The following is a 23,197-nucleotide window of genomic DNA, read 5'->3' on the forward strand; positions in this document are numbered from 1 at the left end:
AAGAATCGGTGTGTATTGGTGCGTTCGCCCCGGAATGTGGTTATAATGGATGCGCTGGTATTGGTGCATCCGGCCGGATCTCACGCATACCGCTACCTTTAGACGGTTCGCGATTTTGACGTTGTCTCTCGTACGTGTGTCCTTTTTTCGTCCCCGGTCCTAGTCCGGTAATGGGAGGGTGGAATCGATCGAGTCCTGGAAGGTGTGTTTCGTGTTTGGGAATCCCTCGAGACGGTTCTCGCGTGACGTGTCCTAGATATCTCCGACCTTCTTTGTGCAGTGCGCGGTGGGACAGACAGACATGGTCATGACTCATGGGACAGCGATTAGTGATTGACCATCAGTCGGTCGTCGGTTCGTACATCGGGTTGTTCTTCGATGGTAATGGTTTCAGCAGTAGATATTTACGTCGAGCTAGTGTGCGTGTGTGAAGTGTACGGGACAGAAGAGTGAGACAGCAAACCGGCAAGAAACGAACCACGAACGGGACGGTAGCCGGAGTGAGACAGAGCGTGAAAAAGTGCAGTGCAGTGATTTTGGACGGGGTGCCACCTGATTACGACGGTGAAGGTTTGGATTTCGGTAGGGATTGCCTGCTGGACGGTTCCCGAAGCATTCCGTCAGAAGAAAAGAACTCTGTAATCCGGCTTGAGGAAGGAAGAGTACACGGATCATTGAAGAATCGCTACCACGAGTAGTTGAGGGGGGGCAAGTGCAGAAGAAACTCGAGTGTGTGGTGTGTGGACGGACGAGACAGGGCAAACTTGTCTGAGAATTGAGCAGTGCTAGAAAATGGCCTCCACTCACTCGTCGGTGGATTGAGTGAGCTGCTGGTGGACTGTGCAAAGTGAAAATATCTGGTTGAAGAGATCGATTCTTGTGGAAGGTGCAACCAAAGGGCTGTGAAGCAAAAAGATTATGGTGAATCGCTGTGAAAAGGTGGAATCGCTGCTGGCCGACAAAAAGGTGCTGCCCCCAAATTGCTCTGGATTACCCGATTTGAAGGATCTACCTCCCCGTGTAAAAACGGCATGTTTAGTGTGTAGTGTTGTACTCGCGGACGAGGTAGAGATTAAGTAGGGGCAGGGCGGTGCGGACAACGAGGTCGATTAGTTGTAAACAACGAGACAAGAGCAGGAAACTTTCCACTGTCGACTTGCACAGTCAATGTTGTCCGAATGGCAAACATCATGGGGCCACGTTTTTTGAGTGATGTTTTTAAGTTTGAAGGAGGTTTAGTTGGGTACTCTTTTCTTGGAAATTGATCCTTTCGTGTTGTGGCAATCACGATATCTGAAGAATATCTGAATTATTTCTGTCGAAATTTGCTAGTCAACAGAGTTACAGGTTATCTAGAAATGTTGCTTCTTCTGGGGAAATTGCTATACAGTTGTTTAAACTAATTATAACATTGAAATACTTTATGACACAACTTAATCTCAAACTTATATAGAGATTTACAATAACATGTAACATTCATTTTAATATAAAAATCAGTTAATTTCAACGAATCATCTCTGCGGTTAACTTTATGCAGTAGGCCTGGCTGCTTCATTTTTTTATGGTGTTTGAATGCATTGCTGTGCTTTGGTGCACTGTAAAATAGATTTTAAGATTTCAATATCAAAATATTACAAATAGCTTTATTCATTTTTACAGTTTTGCTACTGTAGAAAAAAAATCAATGCAAATTATCAATTAAATTATGAAAAAAAACCACAAACTTTTACGACTATACAACGCGATCCCCGGCTTCAACCTAAAAATGAATTAAAAATCAAATTTTCCACCAGTTTTTGATCTTTAATGAAAGATAATGCTTAGTTAATGTTAGGAGGTGGTAGAATTAACCAAACTATCAGAAACAAACAAAAACAAACCAAGAAAAAATCAAATTAAAATTCAAAAAAATAAACTGGAAAACTTATGTTTTTCAATGAAAATTTCAATTTTAGATTTCTTCAAGCACCCTAATTGTTTGGAGGAATTTTGAAGGGAGAGGGGAAAGATATACTCTTCAAATAAAATTTACTATGACCTAATCGAAAATTTTACAAATTTTTATGCTGAAGATCTCGTCAGATTTAGTTTAGCTCTGACTGAAAGCGGGGTATGTCCACGCATCCTTCCTCTCTTGTAGATTCTCTGACATGTGATCCTTGCTCAGAATTAGTGGGTGACGATTCTCGAGATTTTCAATTTCCCGGGAATCGAGAGTAGAATTTGGCCATTTCCCGGGAATTCTCGGGACCCGGAAGTTATTTTTTTACCATGCTAATAGTGGCAATAATTTAAAATAAAAGTAAAAAATAAGTTTTTTTTTATGAATTTACTTACAATTGATTCTTACTAATTCTATGAAACGTTTAATGAAGTATCCTAATTACTTAGAGGAACTTTATCCACCTTATGATTATTTTTTTTCTTCTAAATCTGCAGTTACAAGATTGTTTATTGAGCTTTTTGGGACTCTGGGACTGACTGGGAATTTTAGTTTAAAATGTTTACGAATAATATATAATTTCTCTGTATCGGTATTTTTGCAATATGTTAAATCACGACTCAAACAACAATTTAAACTTGTTTTTTTTCCTTTTCAAGGTCAACTGTAAATATTCATTGAAGAAATATTTACAGTTATAAGGAAACCCCGAATGTTCACAATTGGCGGACAATTACTTTACAAAGATTGCCAGAGTTTTTTTTCCCCAAATATATTTTTAATATGGAGTCAACCTCAAAAACTCAAAATGACTTATTAAAATAAAAAAAAAAATACCTTGATACAGCGAAATTTACTTAGAGACTCATGAGGATTGCTATACTCGAGAGAGGATATGGAAATTGAACTTATTTTGAAAAAGCTTTACCCGCTTAGAAATAATAAATAAAAATCATATTAAAAAAACTTCAAATTTCATTTCAGAGGTGTAACTGCTAAGTATACTTTAACAGCAATTCCCCACGAAAACAGTACGAAAAAAAGTTCTCCGATCGGGCACTAAATTTTTCTGGAGGTTCCTTGGCCAGATAATTAGACCCGTATTTTTTTGTTTAGCCATTAGGGTGACATACGCCGTGTTAGGGTGGTCCGAAAAATGGCCATTTTCGTCATTTTTCGCCAAAAACCACATTTTTTCAAAAAAACATAGCTCCGCGCCATTTCATCCGATTTTAGCTGTCTTAGACGCAAAAGAAAGGTGATTAGTTTGGCTATTTGAGAAAAATAGTGAGAAGTTTCAAAAATCTAGCTTAACATTTGAAAAGCTCGTATGAAAACATAAAATGCTCTTTGAAGGTCTCGGGACCAAAGAGCCTATCGACTTTTTTCACTAAAACTGCGATAACTTGAACATTTCAGCGATGACCTATACATGTTATGGCCTATCTACAATCACTTAGCTTAGAACATCTAAGTAAAGTAGTTACTTAGGAAAGTCTGCAACTTACGTTCGTCATCCACAATCAACTTAGAAAACTTGCTGGGCTGATATACGTTGCTATGCAGTTGTTTGTTTACCTTTGATATGGAAACGTCAACTTATCGTAGATTTTGAAATTTTCCAAACCAAACGTCAGTTTCTAATTTGATTACTTTTCCATTGTAGAAACTCAGATTCATTTCCATTGATTCAAATTCCTAAGCTAAGTGAAATTTTCTAAGCTAAGTGATTGTAGATAGGCCATTAGGGTACCAAAATTTTCCTAATTGAAATACGCAACTTTTGGTACGTATAGGTTATCGCTGAAATTTTCAAGTTATCGCAGTTTTAGTGAAAAAAGTTGATTTTTTCCGTTTTCGTCAATTTTCCATTTTTGCGCGTGGCGCGTCGAAACCCCCAGTTTTTATTTTCATAAAATTGTATCTCAAAGTATCGAAAGCATAATTTTACCATTTTTTGATAACTTATGTGAAAATTTCCGAGAAATCCGATAAAAATATTTTCAGACATAGGCTCTTTGATCCCGAGACCTTCAAAACAGCATTTTAAGTTTTCATACTACCTTTTGAAATGTTAAGCTAGATTTTTGAAACTTCTTACTATTTTTCCTGAATAGCCAAACTAATCACCTTTCTTTTGCGTCTAAGACAGCTAAAATCGGATGAAATGTCGCGGAGATATGATTTTTGAAAAAAGTGGTTTTTGCGAAAAATGATGATTAAAAAAAAAATTTATTTTCCGGACTACCCTAACACGGCGTAGGTCACCCTAATGGCCCTAACAAAAAAATACGGGTCTAACTATTTCGGCCAAGGAACCAGAAAATTTTTGAGCCCGATCGGAGAACTTTTTTTTTGAATCATGCTGTTTTCGTGGGGAATTACTGTTAAGATAAATTTTGGGTTCCACATTTTTTTTTTTTTGGGTTCTCTCAACTATAATTATTGGAATTTTAAATTTACACTTTCTGAATAAGAAGATAAGAGAAGAATTGGTTTATTTAAACTTGAACATCCAATGTTCAAAACAATTAAGAATTTTCCAAATAATTTTCTGATTAGTTTATATATAATTTTGCTTCGATATTTATAAGTTTAAAATTTCCCGGGAATCGAGAGGGCCAAAAATGGTCGATTTCCCGGGAATTCCCGCTCGTCACCCTCTACTCAGAATTCATTTTGAGGTGTAAACACAATGCTGTGGGGCTGGCCGGTTTAATTTTTGTAATGCATTTCCGGAGTTTCTCGGAGGTACTTTAAAGACGTGACGTTTGTGTTAGATTAGATTAGGTCAGATTAGATTGTTTTTTTTATAAATAATGTTGTTTGGTGGTGGAGATAAATTTTTTTAAAACTTTAAGTAAAATCGCATGCAATATTGCAAATAAATTCAAGACGGTGAAATAGCCGAGGTGGTTGGGGCGTGGATTTGGTAATCTGAGTATGACTATCAACAGATTGTTGTTATTTTTGGGGTGTGCAAAAGTGTATTTTCTAGCAGTATAAATCATCTTACTACACATTTCAAAAACAAAAGCTAGGATATTGGAGATCTGGCAACGCTGACTTGTCATAGGAATACTTCTTGAGTGGAACTTAAACAACTTCAAGAAGATCAAAGGTTTGATAATCCTTCTTCAAGTCAGTTCACCTTACTTACCTATGCAAAACAATCTGAAAAAAAATTGTTTGCAAACAAGTCAAAATACTTTTATAGACTTGTAAACTATTTCCCGTGGTAGAACAGCAACTTAAAAAGTGTTTAGTGAAACCATGATAAATTATGAATCGTATGGAATGTTTTATGGAGTGGCAGTGCGTGGCCGAATGGTTACGCTGTCCGCTTTGTAAGCGGATGATTCTGGGTTCGATTCCCATCTGCTGCAACATTCCATTGGATGAGGAAGTAAAATGTCGGTCCCGGCCTTGGTTGTTAAGCCGTTAAGTCATTCCAGGTGTAGGAGTCGTCTTCATGCCATAAGTACAAACAACACACCAAACCAAGTCTACACGGAGAAAAAAGAGTTCTCAAAATCGTGAACAAGCGTTCATGAAAATGGGAACCACGAACAAAGTGTTTTTCAAAATCGTACCATGGGATTTCAACACTTTGTTCAAGGTTCCCATTTTCATGAACGCTTGTTCACGATTTTAGGAACTCTTTTTTCTCCGTGTACTCCGGTGGAATCGCTGGCGGCGGTTGGACTCGCAATCCAAAGGTCGTCAGTTCAAACACTGGGGTGGAAGGTTCCTTGGAGTAAGAAGAGGTTTGGGTGCTCTCCCCATTCAAGCCTTCGGACTCCTAGGTTCGAGCAGAAACTTGCAATAGAGACCACAAAAGACCCGGGGGTCGTTAATGTGGATGGTTTGATTTGATTTTGATGTTTTATGAAACATTATTCTGTCATGTATCATTTGGCAACCCTGTCATGAGATAACGATACTCAATGAATTCAATAGTTTATGTTGGTGCGGTCATTTTGGTAATCTTTTGCAGTATTTACCAATTAGATTTCCAAGTAATCATTAGTACATTAAGCACTGTTTACTGACCAGACCACATCCAAATCCCCACTATAATCGCTAGTTTCCGTCGAGATTTGCAAAGTCTGACAGCAAAAAGGGCAAATTACCCACCCGCGCAGAGTAGTCGCTAGTTGGGCTCAACAACAACAACAAAAAACCGTCCGCCTATCCACGTCGTCCGGCACGGTGGGATGGTCACCATCACATGCAGATTTCGCTCTGGTATTGGTGTGCAATGCATCATCATCATCGTCGTCGTCGTCGTCACGAGGGGATTGGTTGGTGCGAGATAAGTGTGTAATTAATAGTAGACCAACAAACCACATTTTTTTTGCTGCTGTCGCCCAAATAAATTGGGTTTGTAAACGGCAGTTTGTTGGAAGCTGACGTTACGACATAATTTCGTTAGTTTCAGTTTAGTCTGTAACCGTTTGGTACGGTATGTCCATGCATCCTTCCTCCCCGGTAGATTATGTGAAATGTGATCCGTTCATATATCCTCTCTGCGGCAAACACAACGCAGTAGGGCTGGCCGTCTTTATTGTTGTATTGCACATCTCTTTTCGAAAGCTTTTTTGGATATAACCAGCAACTGTCGTAAAATTAGAACTTCAATTTAATTTATTATTTATCAACCACTCTTTCTCACACAACAAAACGACAAACCAACGCTGCTAGGTCGAACCTTCCAAGTCTGTCTGCCTGACTGTGCCAGTTCTGTTGTTTAGTCTAATTGAGCTCGTTTTCTAGTAATTACCAGAAGCACCGTTCTCGTTTTACTCTCCCGTCGACATGCAATAATCGGTCCCAAGTCTTTGCGTCGGGGAGTTGATTTGAAGTCGCGATGTGGAGACATCGTCGAGTTAGTTGAGCTCAAGTCTTCTTTTTTTCCTTGAAACTCGATTCGATTGAGGGCCCTCTTCGAAGAGTTGGCAATACTTTTATTTTCTTTCTGCCACTACTTATGGATTAGTGAGGAGAAAAAAAAACTAACAAATCATCGTTTTCCCTCCGTGTGAAACATGTGGAGAAAACGTGCTCGTTCAGCTACTTTCACACTCTGTCAGTGGTCGCCGTGTCTACATGAGTGAAGTTCCTCTCCCTTCACACACATCGTCACACACACACACAACGCTCAGTCTCCGCCGGGGGTTTGATGGGCTTAAATTTTTCATTCAAAGCCGCGCCGAAAAAAAAAACGCCCGAAGAATGCATTGCACACACGACCGAAAACCTTCCCCGCGCCGACGACGACGACCTGCCCAACTCCACCAGCCTCTAAACCACCAGCCAGCATTGTTGCGTCATCGTCAACTCGAATTTATTAAAACTAAAACTACTACCACGGTGGCTTTGCGTTGAGTGTGTGGAGTAGTAGTACGCCCTTCACTCACCACTACCAAAGGTCTGCGAGTACGATACTAGCACCACCACCACTAGCATCTCCCTCTACTCTATTTCTATCGCTGGTTTGCGTTAGCGATGTGAGAAAACTAAATAAACATTAAAAAACATACACCACCATAATCAGAACGAGGCAGTGATCGCTCGTTTAGTCAGCCCTAGGTTCGTGTCTGCTGCTTGGTCAGCGGATTAGTTTTAGATTTGAGATTGTTTAGAACTTTGGAAATTCTTGAGCGATGACGGTTTATTTAGCCAGAGATATTCAAGTATTCAAGTATACTTTTCAAGCTAATGTATTTAAATCTTGAACTTATTTTCAAAATCTTTGGAATTTTTTTGTGATTTTAAGGATTAAAACAGGCAGCTTCCTAAAAATATAACCTTCGAAAACAAAAATAATTAGAAATCTTGACTTGGAATAAATTTATAATCTCGAACAATTAATGTAAATTCATTCTTTTAAAAAACTACAAATTTTCTTCAAACAATTTAAACATTTTAGACATGTTATCTTACGCTTATATAAGCCATTTTTGTGTATATGGAGCCAATTTCACTCGATAATGACATTTGAGAATGGCGTAAGTGTTTTGAATATTTTTGTATTTCGTAATTTTAATATTGCTGTATATCGAAGCCGTTGCATCGTACCAAAAAGTGGTCAAAGAAAAACTTGTAGGAAATTTGACGGGCTTTCCGAAAAAAATACACTGACAGAAAAAAAACATTCCACTTTTATGAGATTTTTTGATTTTTAAGTTTAAAAGTTAAATTTGAAAACCTCACCTAAAAAAAATACAAAAATCATTTACTGAAACTGTTTTTTTTTTTTTAAAGTGCTCTAAACCTCAAAATTTTCAAAAACCGAACACGAGAATCTATTCTCCAGACAATTTTACATAAAAGTCTCCATATTGAGCAATGTCCTAAGTCCAATCCTTGTGAAGTTACAGCGGTTTTAAAAATAAAAATGTTGAAAACATAGGTTTTTTGATGGGTTTTGGCAATTTCTATATGGCAGACTTGATTTTTCAGTCTTGAAAATATTTTTATCGGAAAGCTCGTCCAATTTCCCACAAGATTGTCTTTCAGTTTCGTGAAATTTTTAGATCCCTTCGAAAAAAATATTTTAAAAATTTTTAAACCAAGACTAACATTTTAGAAGGGCTTAATATTGAATGTTTCGCCCTTTTGAAATGTTAATCTTGGTTTAACAATTTTGAAAATATTTTTTTTCGAAAAGATCGGAAAATTTCACGAATATTTCATATTTCAACATTGTAAATCGGACCATTAGTTGCTGAGATATCGACATTAGAAAATGGTGGGTTATTTTGGTGAGATTTAGAAAACTTCAATTTTCGTGTTTATTTTGCTTAAAGCGGCTCTATTTCAGCAACCCGAGGTCCAATCTTCAATGTCTCTTAGACAATTTAATAGCAAATTTTCTGAACTTTTCAAAAATATATTTTTAGAAACGGTCACTCATGTTCACTATTTTTAAAAATTGAAAAACTGCAAATATTTCGCTAAAATCAAACTTTCGGTTGCTATATCTTCAAAACGATGCCCTTTATAAAAAAAACTGTTAAGTACTTTTCGAATTCAATTTGCATTAAAAAATAATGTCAAACTTGTTTTTGCATGAAACTTCGATTTTTTTCCAAAAATCACTATTTTTTCAAAAATTCATAACTCGGCGGCAGATTTTTTGACCATGTTTTTCTATGGCTCAAAAGTTGCGGATTTTTGTCCCCTAAAACATATCAAAAAATCTCGAAAATAAAAAAATACGTATTTTGGGAAATTGAGTTTTAGTGAAAAAAAATTTTGATTAAAAAATCTGCAATTTTTTTTCCGTGTACCTATTTTTTTCTCAAAAGTCCTCAACAATACCTACAACTTTGCCGAAGACACCAAATTGATCAGAAAATTCACTCAAAAGTTACAGCTGTTTGAATATTTACATACCATTTTTGTATGGACAGTAGCCAAAATTGTATGGAGACTTGTATGGATGAACCAATAACACAAAATAGTTTATTTGGTCATAGGGAAGGCCCCCACAAAGTTTGAGCCAAATCAAAAAATACAAATAAAATCCATTTCCGGTTTTGGTAGAGAATTGCTCATTTAAAACTTTATCGATTTAATCAGAATGTAGAAAAGAGTTCGCAGAATATTTTCTTGAAATATTTTTTGTTTATTGATCTTTTAGCTGAAATAAACGCAATTCAGCAATATTTCTATATTTTTTTTTCCAAAATCCTACATTTAGTTTGAGTGCCATCCAATTATTCGAACGTCAAGGTTAAAATAGAAATCTTGACAAATAGACCACCAAGACCTATGATTTTCAAGCTTTAATTTGTAAAAGTCCAATAAAAAAACTATAAAAATCACACCAACCTTAGTAACAGCCTTTTCATCATCATTTTGAAAAAGAGCGAAAGAGCCGCTCTTTTTAATGAGCGAGTGAAAATGAGCGGCTCCTGAAAAAGAGCGATTTTGCCCACCTCTAATCATGACATTTATTCAGTTTTAAATTTAAAAATTGAACATTTTGTAGCGTTCAATGTAGGAAATTTATTACTTGATTTAACTTAATTCTCGAGGTTTCAAAGTTGAATTCCGTATCTCAATATATCGACAATATTTTTAAAACATTTAAAATGGCTCTTTACGAGTTTTAGGTGCGACCTTATCTTCCAAAGAGATGTGAGCAGTATCACTCACTCAAGCAGGTATTAGACAATGCCAAACAAACAAACTCGAACTTTCGTGTTTGACAGTTTGCCAAACTCGCTAACCACTCAAAATGTATGCCGGTTGATGTTTCCGAAACAAATGCGAGCAAACTGTCAAAATGAGCGAGTTTGTATGTTTGTCATATTCTATTGACTGCTTGAGTACGAATACTGCTCACATCTCTTTGGAAGGATTTGGATAATTTATTTCATACATTGAACGCTTCAAAATGCTTAATTCTTAAATTTTACATTTATAAATGAAGAAACTTATCCAAAAAATATTATTAAATGGCTGCTCACATCTTTAAAAATGGCGAAAAAAAATCTATGAATTATTTTAGCATTTTGCTCTTTAAAAAAAGATAGCCCTTCTTTGCACTCTTTAGGAAGAATTAAAATTCCTATTTTTTCTTCAAAGAATTATCTTGGTATTGCAGCTCACATCTCCTTTAAACATGCAGTCTTGCTAATACGTTGAAAAGAGCTCCAAAAACATGGGTTTAAAATTCATTTCTGCACAAACATTTTTCTTTAAATCAGGGTGGCCACCTCGGGAAAAACCCGGGAAAACCGGGAAAAAACCGGGATTTTTATCCACCGGGAGAAAACCGGGAAAAACTCGGGAATTCGACTGACAAACCGGGGAAATATTTTAAGTTTAGTTAAAATTTGACAAAAGCCTCTTTAAATTATTCAATATGTTCTTTTCTCAATTAGAATATTATTCCTGTTATTCTAAATGAAGAATTCGCAAAAACTATGTTTGAATTTGTGTAATAGACTCATGCTTCTTGGTTATGGATGTTTCTTTTCTGTTGTATCCTATTATATTTTTACATGGCGATTTTTTTAATAAAGCAAAATGTTTCCTCTACCAGCGATTCTCAACCTGGGGTACATGTACCCTGGGGGTACCACGAGCGGTCTCAGGGTCGGAGGACAAACCCCGCAATAGCGGACATTTGTCCCAAACAAAATATTTGAGAGAAAAAAAAAACAAATTACTTTGAAGCAAAAATTAACAACCATGCTTAAGGTGCAATGAATTACGTGCGAATTGTTTTTGACCAATCAGAAAATGTTTTAAAAATATTTGAATGATAAATATATAATTTGCATTCGTTTAGAAATTTTATGAATTTGAAGTAAAGTGCACCGTTTTTTTGTTTTTTTTTTTTTTTTTCTACAAATATTTGTTTCAAATTTGTATATTGTGCCAACTACCATTTACTACCATGTTGGTAAAAATAATCTTATGTTTCATGATTTGGATACTTTCAATTCGACCTTTCTTTGCTAAAATATTAGTTTTGCATAAAATAAAAATTAGGATTTTTTGTAAGTGGATATTATGGATCTCATGGTACGAAAACAACATAACAGTAAATATCTCTCTAAATTTAAAGATCAAGACATTTCCTTCAAATTGTCACACAAATTACACTATTTTAAAATATTTTTTTTGGCCTGTATCTTAGCAACAAAAGAATGGATCAAAAATGTTCAAAAAAGAAAGCAGAAAAGAATTTTATAGAATAATTTTTCAACTGAAAATAGCTACAACTTCAAAAAAAAACTATTTACAAATTTAAATTTACATAAAAATAAAATTTAAAAAAATATGGGGGATGTTTGTAGAAATGAAAAAGACAACGAAAATTTAATTTACAAAAAGAATTTCTCCAAGCAGGCCAAGTGCGAATGATTCTGATGATACCTCTTCAGTTGACGCTCAGGCGAGGAACATCCTGGAAGGAGCGTCACTGACTACGCCCGTAGTCCTGTTAGATCATTTCTTGATCAAGACAGTATAGCTCTGGTTCCTTGCAAGTGTCCTATTTTCTTACCTCCACGTTGGCTTGGTTTTCATGATGACCTAGCTGGTGGCCTGTGGAAACGGATCGTAAACCTTGACCACCGCGGGTCAAAGTCGAGACGGCTAAAAGAAAGGGGCGCGACAATGTGGGAAAGGGATGTAATTTGTGATTGTAGACGGTATTGTTTTGATTCGCAGTATGTTGAGTCAACTGCTGTGGATGTACCTGAAACATCGCACAACGGGGTTTCTCTTCATTCTATTTCATCTACCACCTATCTTCTGTTTATTTTGTTTCACTGATTTTCTAACGCGGCTTCTGTTAACTTCTGTTTACTCCATTTGATTTCGATTTTACTCATTTGATTCTCTTATTTCTCAACGCTTTTCCACTCTATTTTACCAATTGATGCTGCTGTAACAAACTGTCTGTTTTTCCTTAATTTGGCAGCGATGTCAATTTTGTTTATCTTTATTTATCTATTTGAATAATTTTTCATCTGCCCTATAAATTGCACTTAACACCTTAACCACATTGTTACCTCTTGTTATTAACTATTGTTAATTTCATTATCTACTTAATAAATTACTATCTTTCTTTTACTATTGATTCTTTACATAGTATATTTCTTTCACTGTCCATTGTTTTCAATCTTCACCCTTTTCTTCAACCAAATGAGGTTCGAGCCCTTACTCAATTTTTGGAATGATCAAAGAATTAACACAAATATTACTATTGTACTTTTGAAAAACTTTTATAAAATGCTTAGGACCAAAAATTGTAACAAAACACCGCGACAAAAGAAATACCAACATATAAACACGACTCAACACTAGGAAAGATTTCAGGAGAAAACAATACACAGTAAATAACAATTAGTTTTTGAATTCAAACTAAAAATAAAACAGTCTTTGCTTTAATGAAATTTGTTAGGCACACTTTAAATGGTTAGGCGCTTATACTTACATCAAACCCTACGTAATGTACCACCCCCGGCCGAGTTAAAATGCGTAACCGGAAAAGAAGGTGTGCATGCCTGGCACGAACACTCAAAGCGTGTTCTAGCGTGCTGCTCGTACTGACTCAGAGCAAGGGTGAGATGTAGGTGTAAGGGCAGTGCGTGTTCGTCGGGAACCTAGTGCATAAGATCGGTCAAGGCCCGTTCTTACACTGAAAATTGCGAATTGCGAATTGCGAATTGCGAATTGCGAAGAATTTCTCCAAATTTAAAGGCATTTTCAGTAGATAGTTTTAAAGTAAAACAGGGTACAACATTTTATTTTGAAGCTTTATTAGGAAAACTGATTTGAAGAAATGTACATGGACGTTGTGTGGCCTATCCAGTACATGTTTTTAAACAACTCTAGAAACAAGATTTACGACATTTTTAATACTTCAAAATTCTTTCTTTCTTCGTGAATTGGAATGTAAAAATCTCATGCAAACGAAAAATATCATGTATGAACGCTAGGGGGTACCAGCAGCTTAAGTAACACGAAAAAGGGTACCTAGCCTAGAAAAGGTTGAGAACCGTTGAATTATAATATATTTCAACTTAAAAATAATAATATCATGGAGTTTCTGTTTGTAAATATTATTTTATTTGATAATATTTGAGATTCTCAGCCAGACAAATTATTAAGGACAACTTGCAATGAATTTTTGTTTGCAAAGTTTTTTTAAATGTCGTTTGAAATTTATGTCAAATTTTCAGATATTTTAAAAATACAATATATTTAGAATTCTGCTACAAAAAAGTCACTTGAAATACAGGCAATCACTTTTAGGTGGTTACTAAATCAACACAAAATTGAAATCATGTTGAAAATAAGGCCGATGCTAATATTTTTCAAAGTTTTTGTCCCTCGGCTCTGGCCGGGGTCAAGTGGGGGAACAATCCATAGTCTCAACATTTGAATGCAAAAAGTGTTCAAATACATTTTACACTAGTTTATTTGTTTTGTCTTCAAAAAATGTAAGATTTGACGGTAACAAAAAAAAACTAAAGGTGTAAAATTTAAAAAAAAATAAAAGATAATTAAATAAACCCAAACATGCTTTAAAAAAAAACGCAAGGGAATGCATTTTATATTGATTTCAGCTGGTTGCACTTAAATTTCAATTGAAATTTTGATGTTTTTTGAAAAATATTTTTTGGCCCCTGATTTTTCGGAAATGTTGATAACAATTTATTTTTGCAATTCTTTTCTTTAAAATTAATAAATTGTAGTAACAATTAATCTCATTCTAAAAAATAAAACGATTTTTTTTTAGGTTATACAATCTACATGTATGATGATGAAAAATCCCAATCATTATGGAAATTAGATGTTTGGATTTGAAACAGATAAAAACGGCTTCGTTTACAACTTACTTAATTTTTACTCAAGATTTGAAAGCTTTCTTGAGGAATTCAAACATTGAACCAAATGTATGCGTTCAAAAAGTATGTTGGTACTAACGTTAGCCTAAAAAACATTGTAGTTTGGTTTAAAAACATTTCGGAAAATTCCTTCTGGGCTCGGGAGAAAACCGGGAAAAAACCGGGAAATTGAAAATCGAAATCTGGTGGCCACCCTGCTTTAAATACGTTGCGTTACAGAACGTTTTATTTTCGGATGTTACCGCTCAAACATTGTTTAAAATTGAACAAAGCTAAAGTATTAATTTAAATTGTTAAATACCCTTAAAAAACTCATACATTAACTTCCTAAATTACAAATCCAACTTCCAAAAACATACATAATTAATTAGGAAATAATGGTACAAATTACAAACTAGATCAATACTTTTTTAATGATCGGGCTTCAATGGTTGCTCACATCTCTTTGAATGTTTGTATTACTTTATTGGTAATTAAGTTTATTTAAAAAATGAAATGAACATGAAATCAAAAGATTTCAAATGAAACTACCCTTTATTTCATTTTGCTGTCACGAATCATGTAATATCATACCATCCTTCAACATGAATAGAAGTTTTAGAATAACTGCTCGCATCTGCTCGATATGTAACATTACTTTACACAGTGATTCTTCACCAAAAATATCCTATGTTCTTCTTTCCAAACAAAATCTAAATTTCCCTAAAATATTTAAATTATATCTCAAGGTAAACCCCGAACCTTCAGAACCCCAGTAGCGACTCTCTCTCTCCCTTTCCCTACCGCGCTCCAAATCATGCAAATTATGGCCGCGTAGACCCCCGCGGGAATCGTGTGCTGCGGTGCGACCTTAAGGTCAGAACACGCAAAAGCCATCGCCACGCGGTCCGGTGACTCATGCCTTGCCACCCTCGAGCCCCGACGAGGCTCGGCGCGATAATGATAACGGGTCTACACGTTATTATTAGGGATAATTGGAAGGGGGGCGTTCATTAAAAGTTAACCAAAAGTGAATGTCGGCTTGCATCTCTGGCGTTGGAAAAATTCTATTTATCTCCATCAAATTGCTGTTTTTTCAAGATGTTGAATTCTTTTAAATAACCTAAAAAAAATTCAAATAATGACCTCAGCAAAAAAAAGACGGTTAAAAAGGTTAACAAAACCCATAAAAATCACGTATTTTTTGAGTTTTTTTAGTTTGTTTTGAAAAATTATTTTCAAATTTTTATATTTTTTAACCTTTCAAAATGTTGTACACCCATAACAAACAATCTTTTCGAAATTTCTCACCCATCGGTTCGACCAGAGATTTCTCCGAATCAAAAAAAAAACACCTGCATTACACGCGGAGTAAAGGGACAGACGTGGTTGTGGTCGAAAGGGTTGTTTGTGGAATGTTTCGCACACGAAGCACACCAGCAATCGGTAATAAATTACCAATTTTATCACCCAAGGGCGTCCCCAAAGAGTACTAGAGCGAAGTAAATTCGATCAAAGGGGAAAAGGCAGAGGATTTGTTTTGGAAGATAATTCGCAAAAGATGTGAGCCGTCATGCTGAGTTTTTCCGGACAAAATGTTTAGGTTGATTTATATGAAATCAATGTTGGAAAACGTTTAATTCCAGGCATCTACAACCTAGACATTAAAAGAGAGATGTGAGAGTTGGTGACGGTCCCCATCTCTTATAATATTTATATTATTTTCTTTATTTTCTAAACCTGCGTTGCATTTCAAATCGTAACAAATGTTATTAGGTGCAATTTAAAATAATAAAGCACACAATTTTGACGGCTGGCATCCCCAAACCAAAACAGGACCTCAATACCCGATATTGAAAAGTCATAAGAGGGGAGTGCTCACCGCATTTGTGCACACACTCGTACAGCTTCAAAGTGGCACGAGGGCATCATATCTCGTTGAACCCTGCTGCCTCGGCTGTGCAAAGAAAGCTGGCTTGGCCTGACCGGCTTAAACGAATCGCTCCGTTTGTTGATCATTCTTGGGCAGCGTTATTTTTTTTTTTTTTTTGGTGTGCGCCACATTAGCACGTTCCGCGTCATACTCGCTGGACTCACTGGCTTAGATCATCGCCTGGCGATGACGATGATGGGAGGATAAACTTAAAGCATTGCGTTAAAAAGTTGTTTAAGAATTTTAATTTGTTTTAGGCAGAAAAGTGTTTAGTAAACGGCTAAAATTTCTAAATTATTTTTTTATTTTTATTTTATTCGTCTCCAATAGTTTTTCAGTCGACAGCAATCAAATCTGCAATGCTTTTGCATACTAGAAGGTTATACACAACGGCTCACATCTCTTTTAGATTTCCTTATTAAATTCTAAAATATATTTTTTTTATGTTGAGCTTCGACGGGCTTTACTTTTACAATATTTGCATACTAGCAAGTTGTATATGACGCCTCGCATCCCTATTTTAATCGAATTTCTTTGTTAAACCATTAAATTTAATTTTTGAAAGCATCAAAGTATCCTACCATTACCACACTTCCGTACCATAAGGTTAGGTGACGACTCACATCTCTATTATACTTGAATTTTTATGCAAAGCTCCAAAATACAAGCAATTTTGAAAATTTTGAACGTCGACTGAGGTTATCTTTGCCAACCAGTCAGCTGTTTTCCTCCTTGAAACCGAACCAGGTTCTAAAAATTGATCGTTCGCCATTCTTCATCAGTTATCAAAGTATTAGTACTCGTCCAAGGCATCATTCAATATAGGAAATTACCTCTTTGGCTCGAGTGCAAGACGAAACTCAAGAAATGTGGTGCGGCGTTTATCGCTCTGCTATTTCTTCTTGGCGAGCGTTTCTCCTCTTCGTTGTCATTAGTCGTTTTTACCTGTAGTTTCGGCCGAGTTGTTGAGCCAACCCGAACTACTCCAACAACAACAACAAAGTCTAATGCAATATAAATGTACAATATACGGAGAGTGGAGCGCACAAAAAAAACTCCGCGAAATTACCTATTCATTTAAAATCGACACTTTCGCAAATTTTTGCAACACACATTTGAAGGCGAGTTGGTGTGAGTGAGATCTGCAGAGTGTATGTGTTAGAAAGAGAGAAAAGAGACTTCAAACAACACAAAAAAAAGATTGAGGCAGCAGCAGTACTCTCGTTTGATTGTTGTTGTTCCTCCTCCTCGCATCCATCGCGAATTTCATCAAGTTGCGCGATTTGTGGTATGTGCCTTTGGTCTGTAAACGGTTTGCTGCACACCCACAAGTAAGCTTTAACAACAACAACAACAACAACACTTTAGAAGCCAAAAGATACTTCGAGGCTCGGCTCATCTTTGGATTTAGGCTTTGCAGCAAAAAAAAACTAAATTTTAGAAAGGTTCACTGCAAGGTTGGTTGAACAATAAATATTTCCTTTTAGTCGAGCATTAAGAAAAAGCGACAAAAAGTAAAGTTTTAACCATGATATTTAAATATTGAGCAGCTCAACTGTAATCTTGAGAGATGTGAGCCGTGATTGTATCATCTCACTCAAAATAAAAATAAAAACAAAATCTCTAACTTATCGTTTTGAAAAATATAGAAAAACTGCAGCACCACATATTATAACGCCCCTATCGAGAAATAAAAAATAGAGATGTGAGGCGTGCAAAATGCAGAAAAAATTGTTGCTGTCTTGGTAATCATTGTAGAATTTTAGCAAAGAGATAAATCAAAATCAAATGATAAGAAAAAATTTCCCTTCCATATTGATTCCAAGAGATGTGAGCCGTAATTCTATTATTATTTTTAGAAAAAAATCTCTGAAATTCATAATAAAATTATCAAGATGTCATGGAACTAACCTCTTATCCAGCTTCTGTGAAGTTTGAGAGAAAGTAGAGATGTTAGGCGTGATTTCACCCCATTTTTTAAAGTAGTAAATAAGTAATCATATTAGAACTCTACTCAATATTTGTTTATTTAAAAAAACTAATCGAATTGAAAAAGAGATGTGAGCAGCAATGAAAAGATTTATTCACCCAACTAAGATAACAGAATCCCTTCGCAACGCATCAATTGAACTCATTCAGTTGCCTTGTTTCTGCGTCAATCGAGAATGCGTCGAGCCTATCGGAATTTAAATTATTTCCACCCTGTTTGAACGTGTTCGTGTGCGACTCTATTGGTGTGTCTGTGTTTGTCTCTGTCCCCAGTTGGTCGTTTTTATCACGTTCTTGTCGCACATCTTGTGTGTGTTTACATTTCTCTTCCGGTTTCTTCTTCTCTTTCTCTTTCACTTTTCCGATTCTCGTCCCCAGATTCTGCTGGCTTGTCTCTGCCTAAGGCCAGATTTGCTGGTAAGTTGAGTCGCCGTCACGAGTGTCACCCTATTTTGTTGATATTTCTTTTTGTTGTTCCAAATTAACCATTTTTCATTTTTGTTTAGAAAAAATCATAACATGTTTGTCTAATTTGACGTTTCGTTCCTTATTTGTTGATTGTTTACATTATTTGTGTGCTTTTGTTTTGTTTTTTCCCCTTCATCTAACATTGTTTTATTGTTTTGTTTTCGTACATTTGACACCAAATAACACCGCACACAGTTCTCTGGCCTTGGACAGCGCATTTGACAGCCCGCGGCAGAATCTGGAGAATGACAGCGGGGAAAACGTGCGAGAGTGAGAAAGAAAACGAAGCAGCGTTTTAATTCAGTGTAAAATTTTATTTACTAAAAAAAAGACTTGAATGTTGAGCTGTGTTTGTTTGTGAATGTGCTTTTGTGTTGTCATAGTTGTGAGGGTCGAGTTTGTTTTCCACTAAGGTTTTGCTTGCAAATATAACCATTTTTTGCTTGTTAACAATATTTTAACCAGATTTAATGTGATAGTAGGCCAACACAATTTTAAATGTAGTAAGCATAGTATTTCTTATAACAAGAATGTTAATCAAACCATTATATTTTTTTTAAAATTAAAGAGATGTGTGCCGATATTTTCATTTTATTCAGAATTCTTTGAATATTCTAGATGCACATCTACATTCTCTCAGCTAAATAATTTAAAATAACTCGGGACTAATTCACTTTTTTTGAAGTCAAGGATTTAATATCGACTCACATCTCCATTGTTTAAAGTTTATGTATCGTTATCACTTTAATGTTGAATTTTGCTTTAAATTACATTTTACATTACATTACATTTTAAATAAATTTTCGAAAAGAAACACTTCTGAATATGTTAATTTTTGACAAAATCAAATCAACTTTTGTATGAGTTTGTTAATATTTGTATGATTAAAATTTAATTTCAAATCATTATAAAACTAAACACTTTAACAATAGAGATGTGTACCGATATTTCCTCCAAGATATTATCAATGTTGTGGTATGCCTTAAATTGCGAAAAAAGTGCAACTTTCTAACAATTGGTTCAGCTATGATTACATTTTTTCATTCATTTGTCGAGGCACAACGACCACAACTGCTGTCGTGACTGACCTCCGGTGATCGATTCGTAACGAAAGTTGGAGGTTTAAATGGTGCATCTAACTTTTGCTTTCAACCCTGTACTGAACTATTTGTGATTTTGCATAAATTTCTTGAACTATTTTTTAAAGTTCAAAGTTTGGAATCTTGAAATTTAAAAAAACAGCGATGTTTAAAATTTTCTATTTAATAAAAATCATTGAGGGTTAATTGAGGCAAAAGCTTTAAATTCATTCACTTTCACAAAACGTCCATGACAACGACGACGGACAGTAAGCCCCGCCCGCGGTGAAAGCTATCAATTTCCTAGGTCTTGATACTCAACCATCCACCCACCCCTCCAATTAAGTACCCCGCGGTCTAACCCCCGGAAGAGTGCGCCCTTCGACCGGCAGCAGTACCTACACAGAAAAAATATGTGAATTTACTCGACACGGAAAAAATGAAACACATGTAAATTCAGTTGATGTAAACATGAGATTCGACGTAAACGGTTGAATCACACGTAAAATCATGTTTTAACATATAATTTGTTGCAAATTTACACCAAATTGCATTAAAATTTCAATGTTTAATGATGTGCAAAAGTGTTACATCATAAATGATGTAACATTCGGAAATATTTTTTTGTGTGTATAATACCGGTCTGAAACGTTGCACAGTGGGCGGAAACACACCTCTAATCCCATTAAATTGAAGCCGCTGTTTTTTTCTTCTGAAAAATAGTTTTTCTTATGTAAAAAAATCTCAGGAATCGATTGGCGCATAGCAAACCCACCGGAAATGACGGGAAAGGGTCCATTTTGCCCCATTTGTCCTAATAATTGGAATTTTCTGTATTTTCACTCTAATAGTTAACCATAGTAACATTTATAGGATATCTTTATACTTATTTTAATGTAAAATTAGCAGGGGAATCGAATAGTGATATTTTGGAACCATTTGGCGTGACCCATTTTGCCCTATGGGCCCTTTTTGGCGATTTTCGCTAATTTTACTCCTTTTTACAGCATTTAGCGTAGGAATTTCGTAAACTTATTTCTGCTATACGTGCAAAATCGGCACAAGAATCATAGAATGCTAATTTAGGATCACTTATAATAACCCGTTTTACCCCATGGGCCATTTTTTTCCTATTTTTCCTAATTTAATTTGTTTATAGGTGTTTTGCATATAACTGTAATAAACTAATCACTGGTAATTGTATAAAATGGCCATGAAAATTTAAAGGAATTACTGTAAACGTCCTATTTTGCCCCATGCCCCCTTTTTAAAATATCTCATGTAATTTGAATTGTTTTTCGAAACAATTTGCAAAATATGGTGATAAATGAATTACTTTTTAATGTGTACGATGTTCAGGTAAATTAAATATTAATATTTTGGAATTGTTTGAAATAGCCCATTTTACCCAACTAGCCCTCTCATCATGTTTTAGGCCATTTAGTTCCTTTTAGAAGCGATTCGCATACAATACTTATTGCATAATGATAATTATCTGTGTTTTATGGACAAAAGAATTTAACATAGGTATTTTGGGATTATTTCGAACTGTATGCGATTAGTGCATCCTGCTCGTTTCCAATGTAAACATCAACAGCGTGACCAGAAATAACAGTTTGTAACTGATTGATCCTGTTGAAAAATTAATAAACACAAGAAACCCAATTCAACAACTCCATTAAAAAATAAAATTAGGATGTGATGTAATGAAAACTTTATTGATTGATCTTCATAATCTTAGTGGATTAACTCAACCGATCGATTTAAAAATAAATGTATTATAGCGATCACAGCTATTCAATTGAAAAAAAAAAATAAGTGAATAAAAACATATAAAAGTTGCAGATCAAATCTTCTTCTTTATATATTTGAACGATTTTGGGTGGCTTTCAATTAAAAGAACCTAAATTTCAACAAAAAACTGAAGTGTAAACAAAAGGTTTTCGATGAATTTTAACATTTTTATACTAAGCAAAACATAATTTATAATGAAATGTAATATTGAATGGTTGAATCTGACTCTACTATTATTTTCGAAGAAATGTTTAGCTTCTGATAATTGAAATATAATTTTTAAAACTATTGATAAATAATTTGTACTTTTTTTTCTACAAAAATCATGTCACTAATTGATGGACTTTAAAAGAATTTTCAAAACCTTTGAATTTACTGATCAATTCATCGAAGCAAAGAAATTTTTTTGTTTTTTGACTGTAATTGATTTTAAAGTTAGCTTATATGTCAAAGTGTAATATATATTTGATTTGATTGAATATATTAAAATTATTGCAAAAGCTTCCACAAGATACGTTTTGAAAAAAATCTTTTTCATATTTTTTTCTCATTTAGTTTTTGGAATATATTCAAAATTGTTTGCTAAATTTATTTTTTATTATGATTTTATTTTTCTCATTATTTTTGGAATATTTAAGAAGGCTTATTTTATTGCGGTACAGATTTTTGATTCTAATAAATTTGCATCGTAAAAAAGATTAAATATCAGGCTAAATAATTATTTTAGAGTGAGCCACGTAGCCTAATGGTAACGCTCCCGCCTAGTAAGCGGTAGATCGGGGTTCAAATCCCGGCTCGGACCAACACAACTAGTGATCGTTTCTCTTCTGGATTCGATTGCTTAGTAAAGGGAAGGTAGTGTATCGTCACAAACTGGACCTTGCCACGACACCTTAGGAAGGTGGCCTATGGAATGTTAACATTAACCTTATCATGTTAACATTAAGTTGAGAATGAAATTGCCACTGAATCCGCTTTGTAAATGCCGGCCCGATACTCTTCAAGGGTGTTCCCATAGGAACTGGGAAAGATTTACTTTTTACTTAATTATTTTGTTCATTGAATTAATAAAAAAGTTCATCAAACACTTAATTAACATTAAAAAAATGGAATAAAATACTAATCTTTCTTAACAATTAATAATATTTTATGTTTTTCAAGACAATTGTTTTTGGTTTCTTTTCCAATTATCATTCATTCATTCTTCTTGTTGGCGCAAATCCACTTGATAACCTGATGTAAAAATACATAATTTTGTTGTATTATTTTTTACTAAATTTCCCTACAAATTCATTTGAAAGTCTATTGCCATTGTTGGTTATAGTTGTTATTTCAAAACAAAACTCTTGTTTCCTAAAGTCTTCTTAGTATCAAGATACATTTTTTGTAAAGACAAATACGAACAGCTATGAAGATTTGTATGGACAGATTTATGATGCAAAATGGAATAAATAAAATATTGTTCAAAATAATATCTGCTCACATATTTTAAATAAAAATACAGGAATACAAGCATTAGAATGAATCAAATGCTGGTTTCCGAAAACTTGCCAATAATTTTATTTGTTTTGCATTCAATTATTTTGTGTTGCCTTAGCTGGAAATACCCATGAATTAATTATTGGTTTCTTCA

General features: G+C 34.8%; 1 protein-coding gene across 4 annotated transcripts in view; it reads left to right on the plus strand.

The window, feature by feature from the left end:
- The window catches only part of LOC6033904 (ankyrin repeat and KH domain-containing protein mask), a 78,012-nt gene that overhangs the window by 12,014 nt on the left and 42,801 nt on the right, over positions 1-23,197 (plus strand). The window contains exon 1 of one of the 4 annotated variants that reach the window (XM_038261391.1): positions 148-966. The exons of the other annotated variants lie outside the window; for them this stretch is intronic. Within the exon in view, the coding sequence (XP_038117319.1) occupies positions 919-966 (48 nt within the window). The 5' untranslated portion in view covers positions 148-918. Of the gene's footprint in view, positions 1-147; positions 967-23,197 lie in introns of those variants that run through there. 4 annotated transcript variants of the gene reach the window in all.

This window comes from Culex quinquefasciatus, chromosome 1 (genome assembly GCF_015732765.1).
Source record: "Culex quinquefasciatus strain JHB chromosome 1, VPISU_Cqui_1.0_pri_paternal, whole genome shotgun sequence".
Classification (NCBI taxonomy): domain Eukaryota; kingdom Metazoa; phylum Arthropoda; class Insecta; order Diptera; family Culicidae; genus Culex; species Culex quinquefasciatus.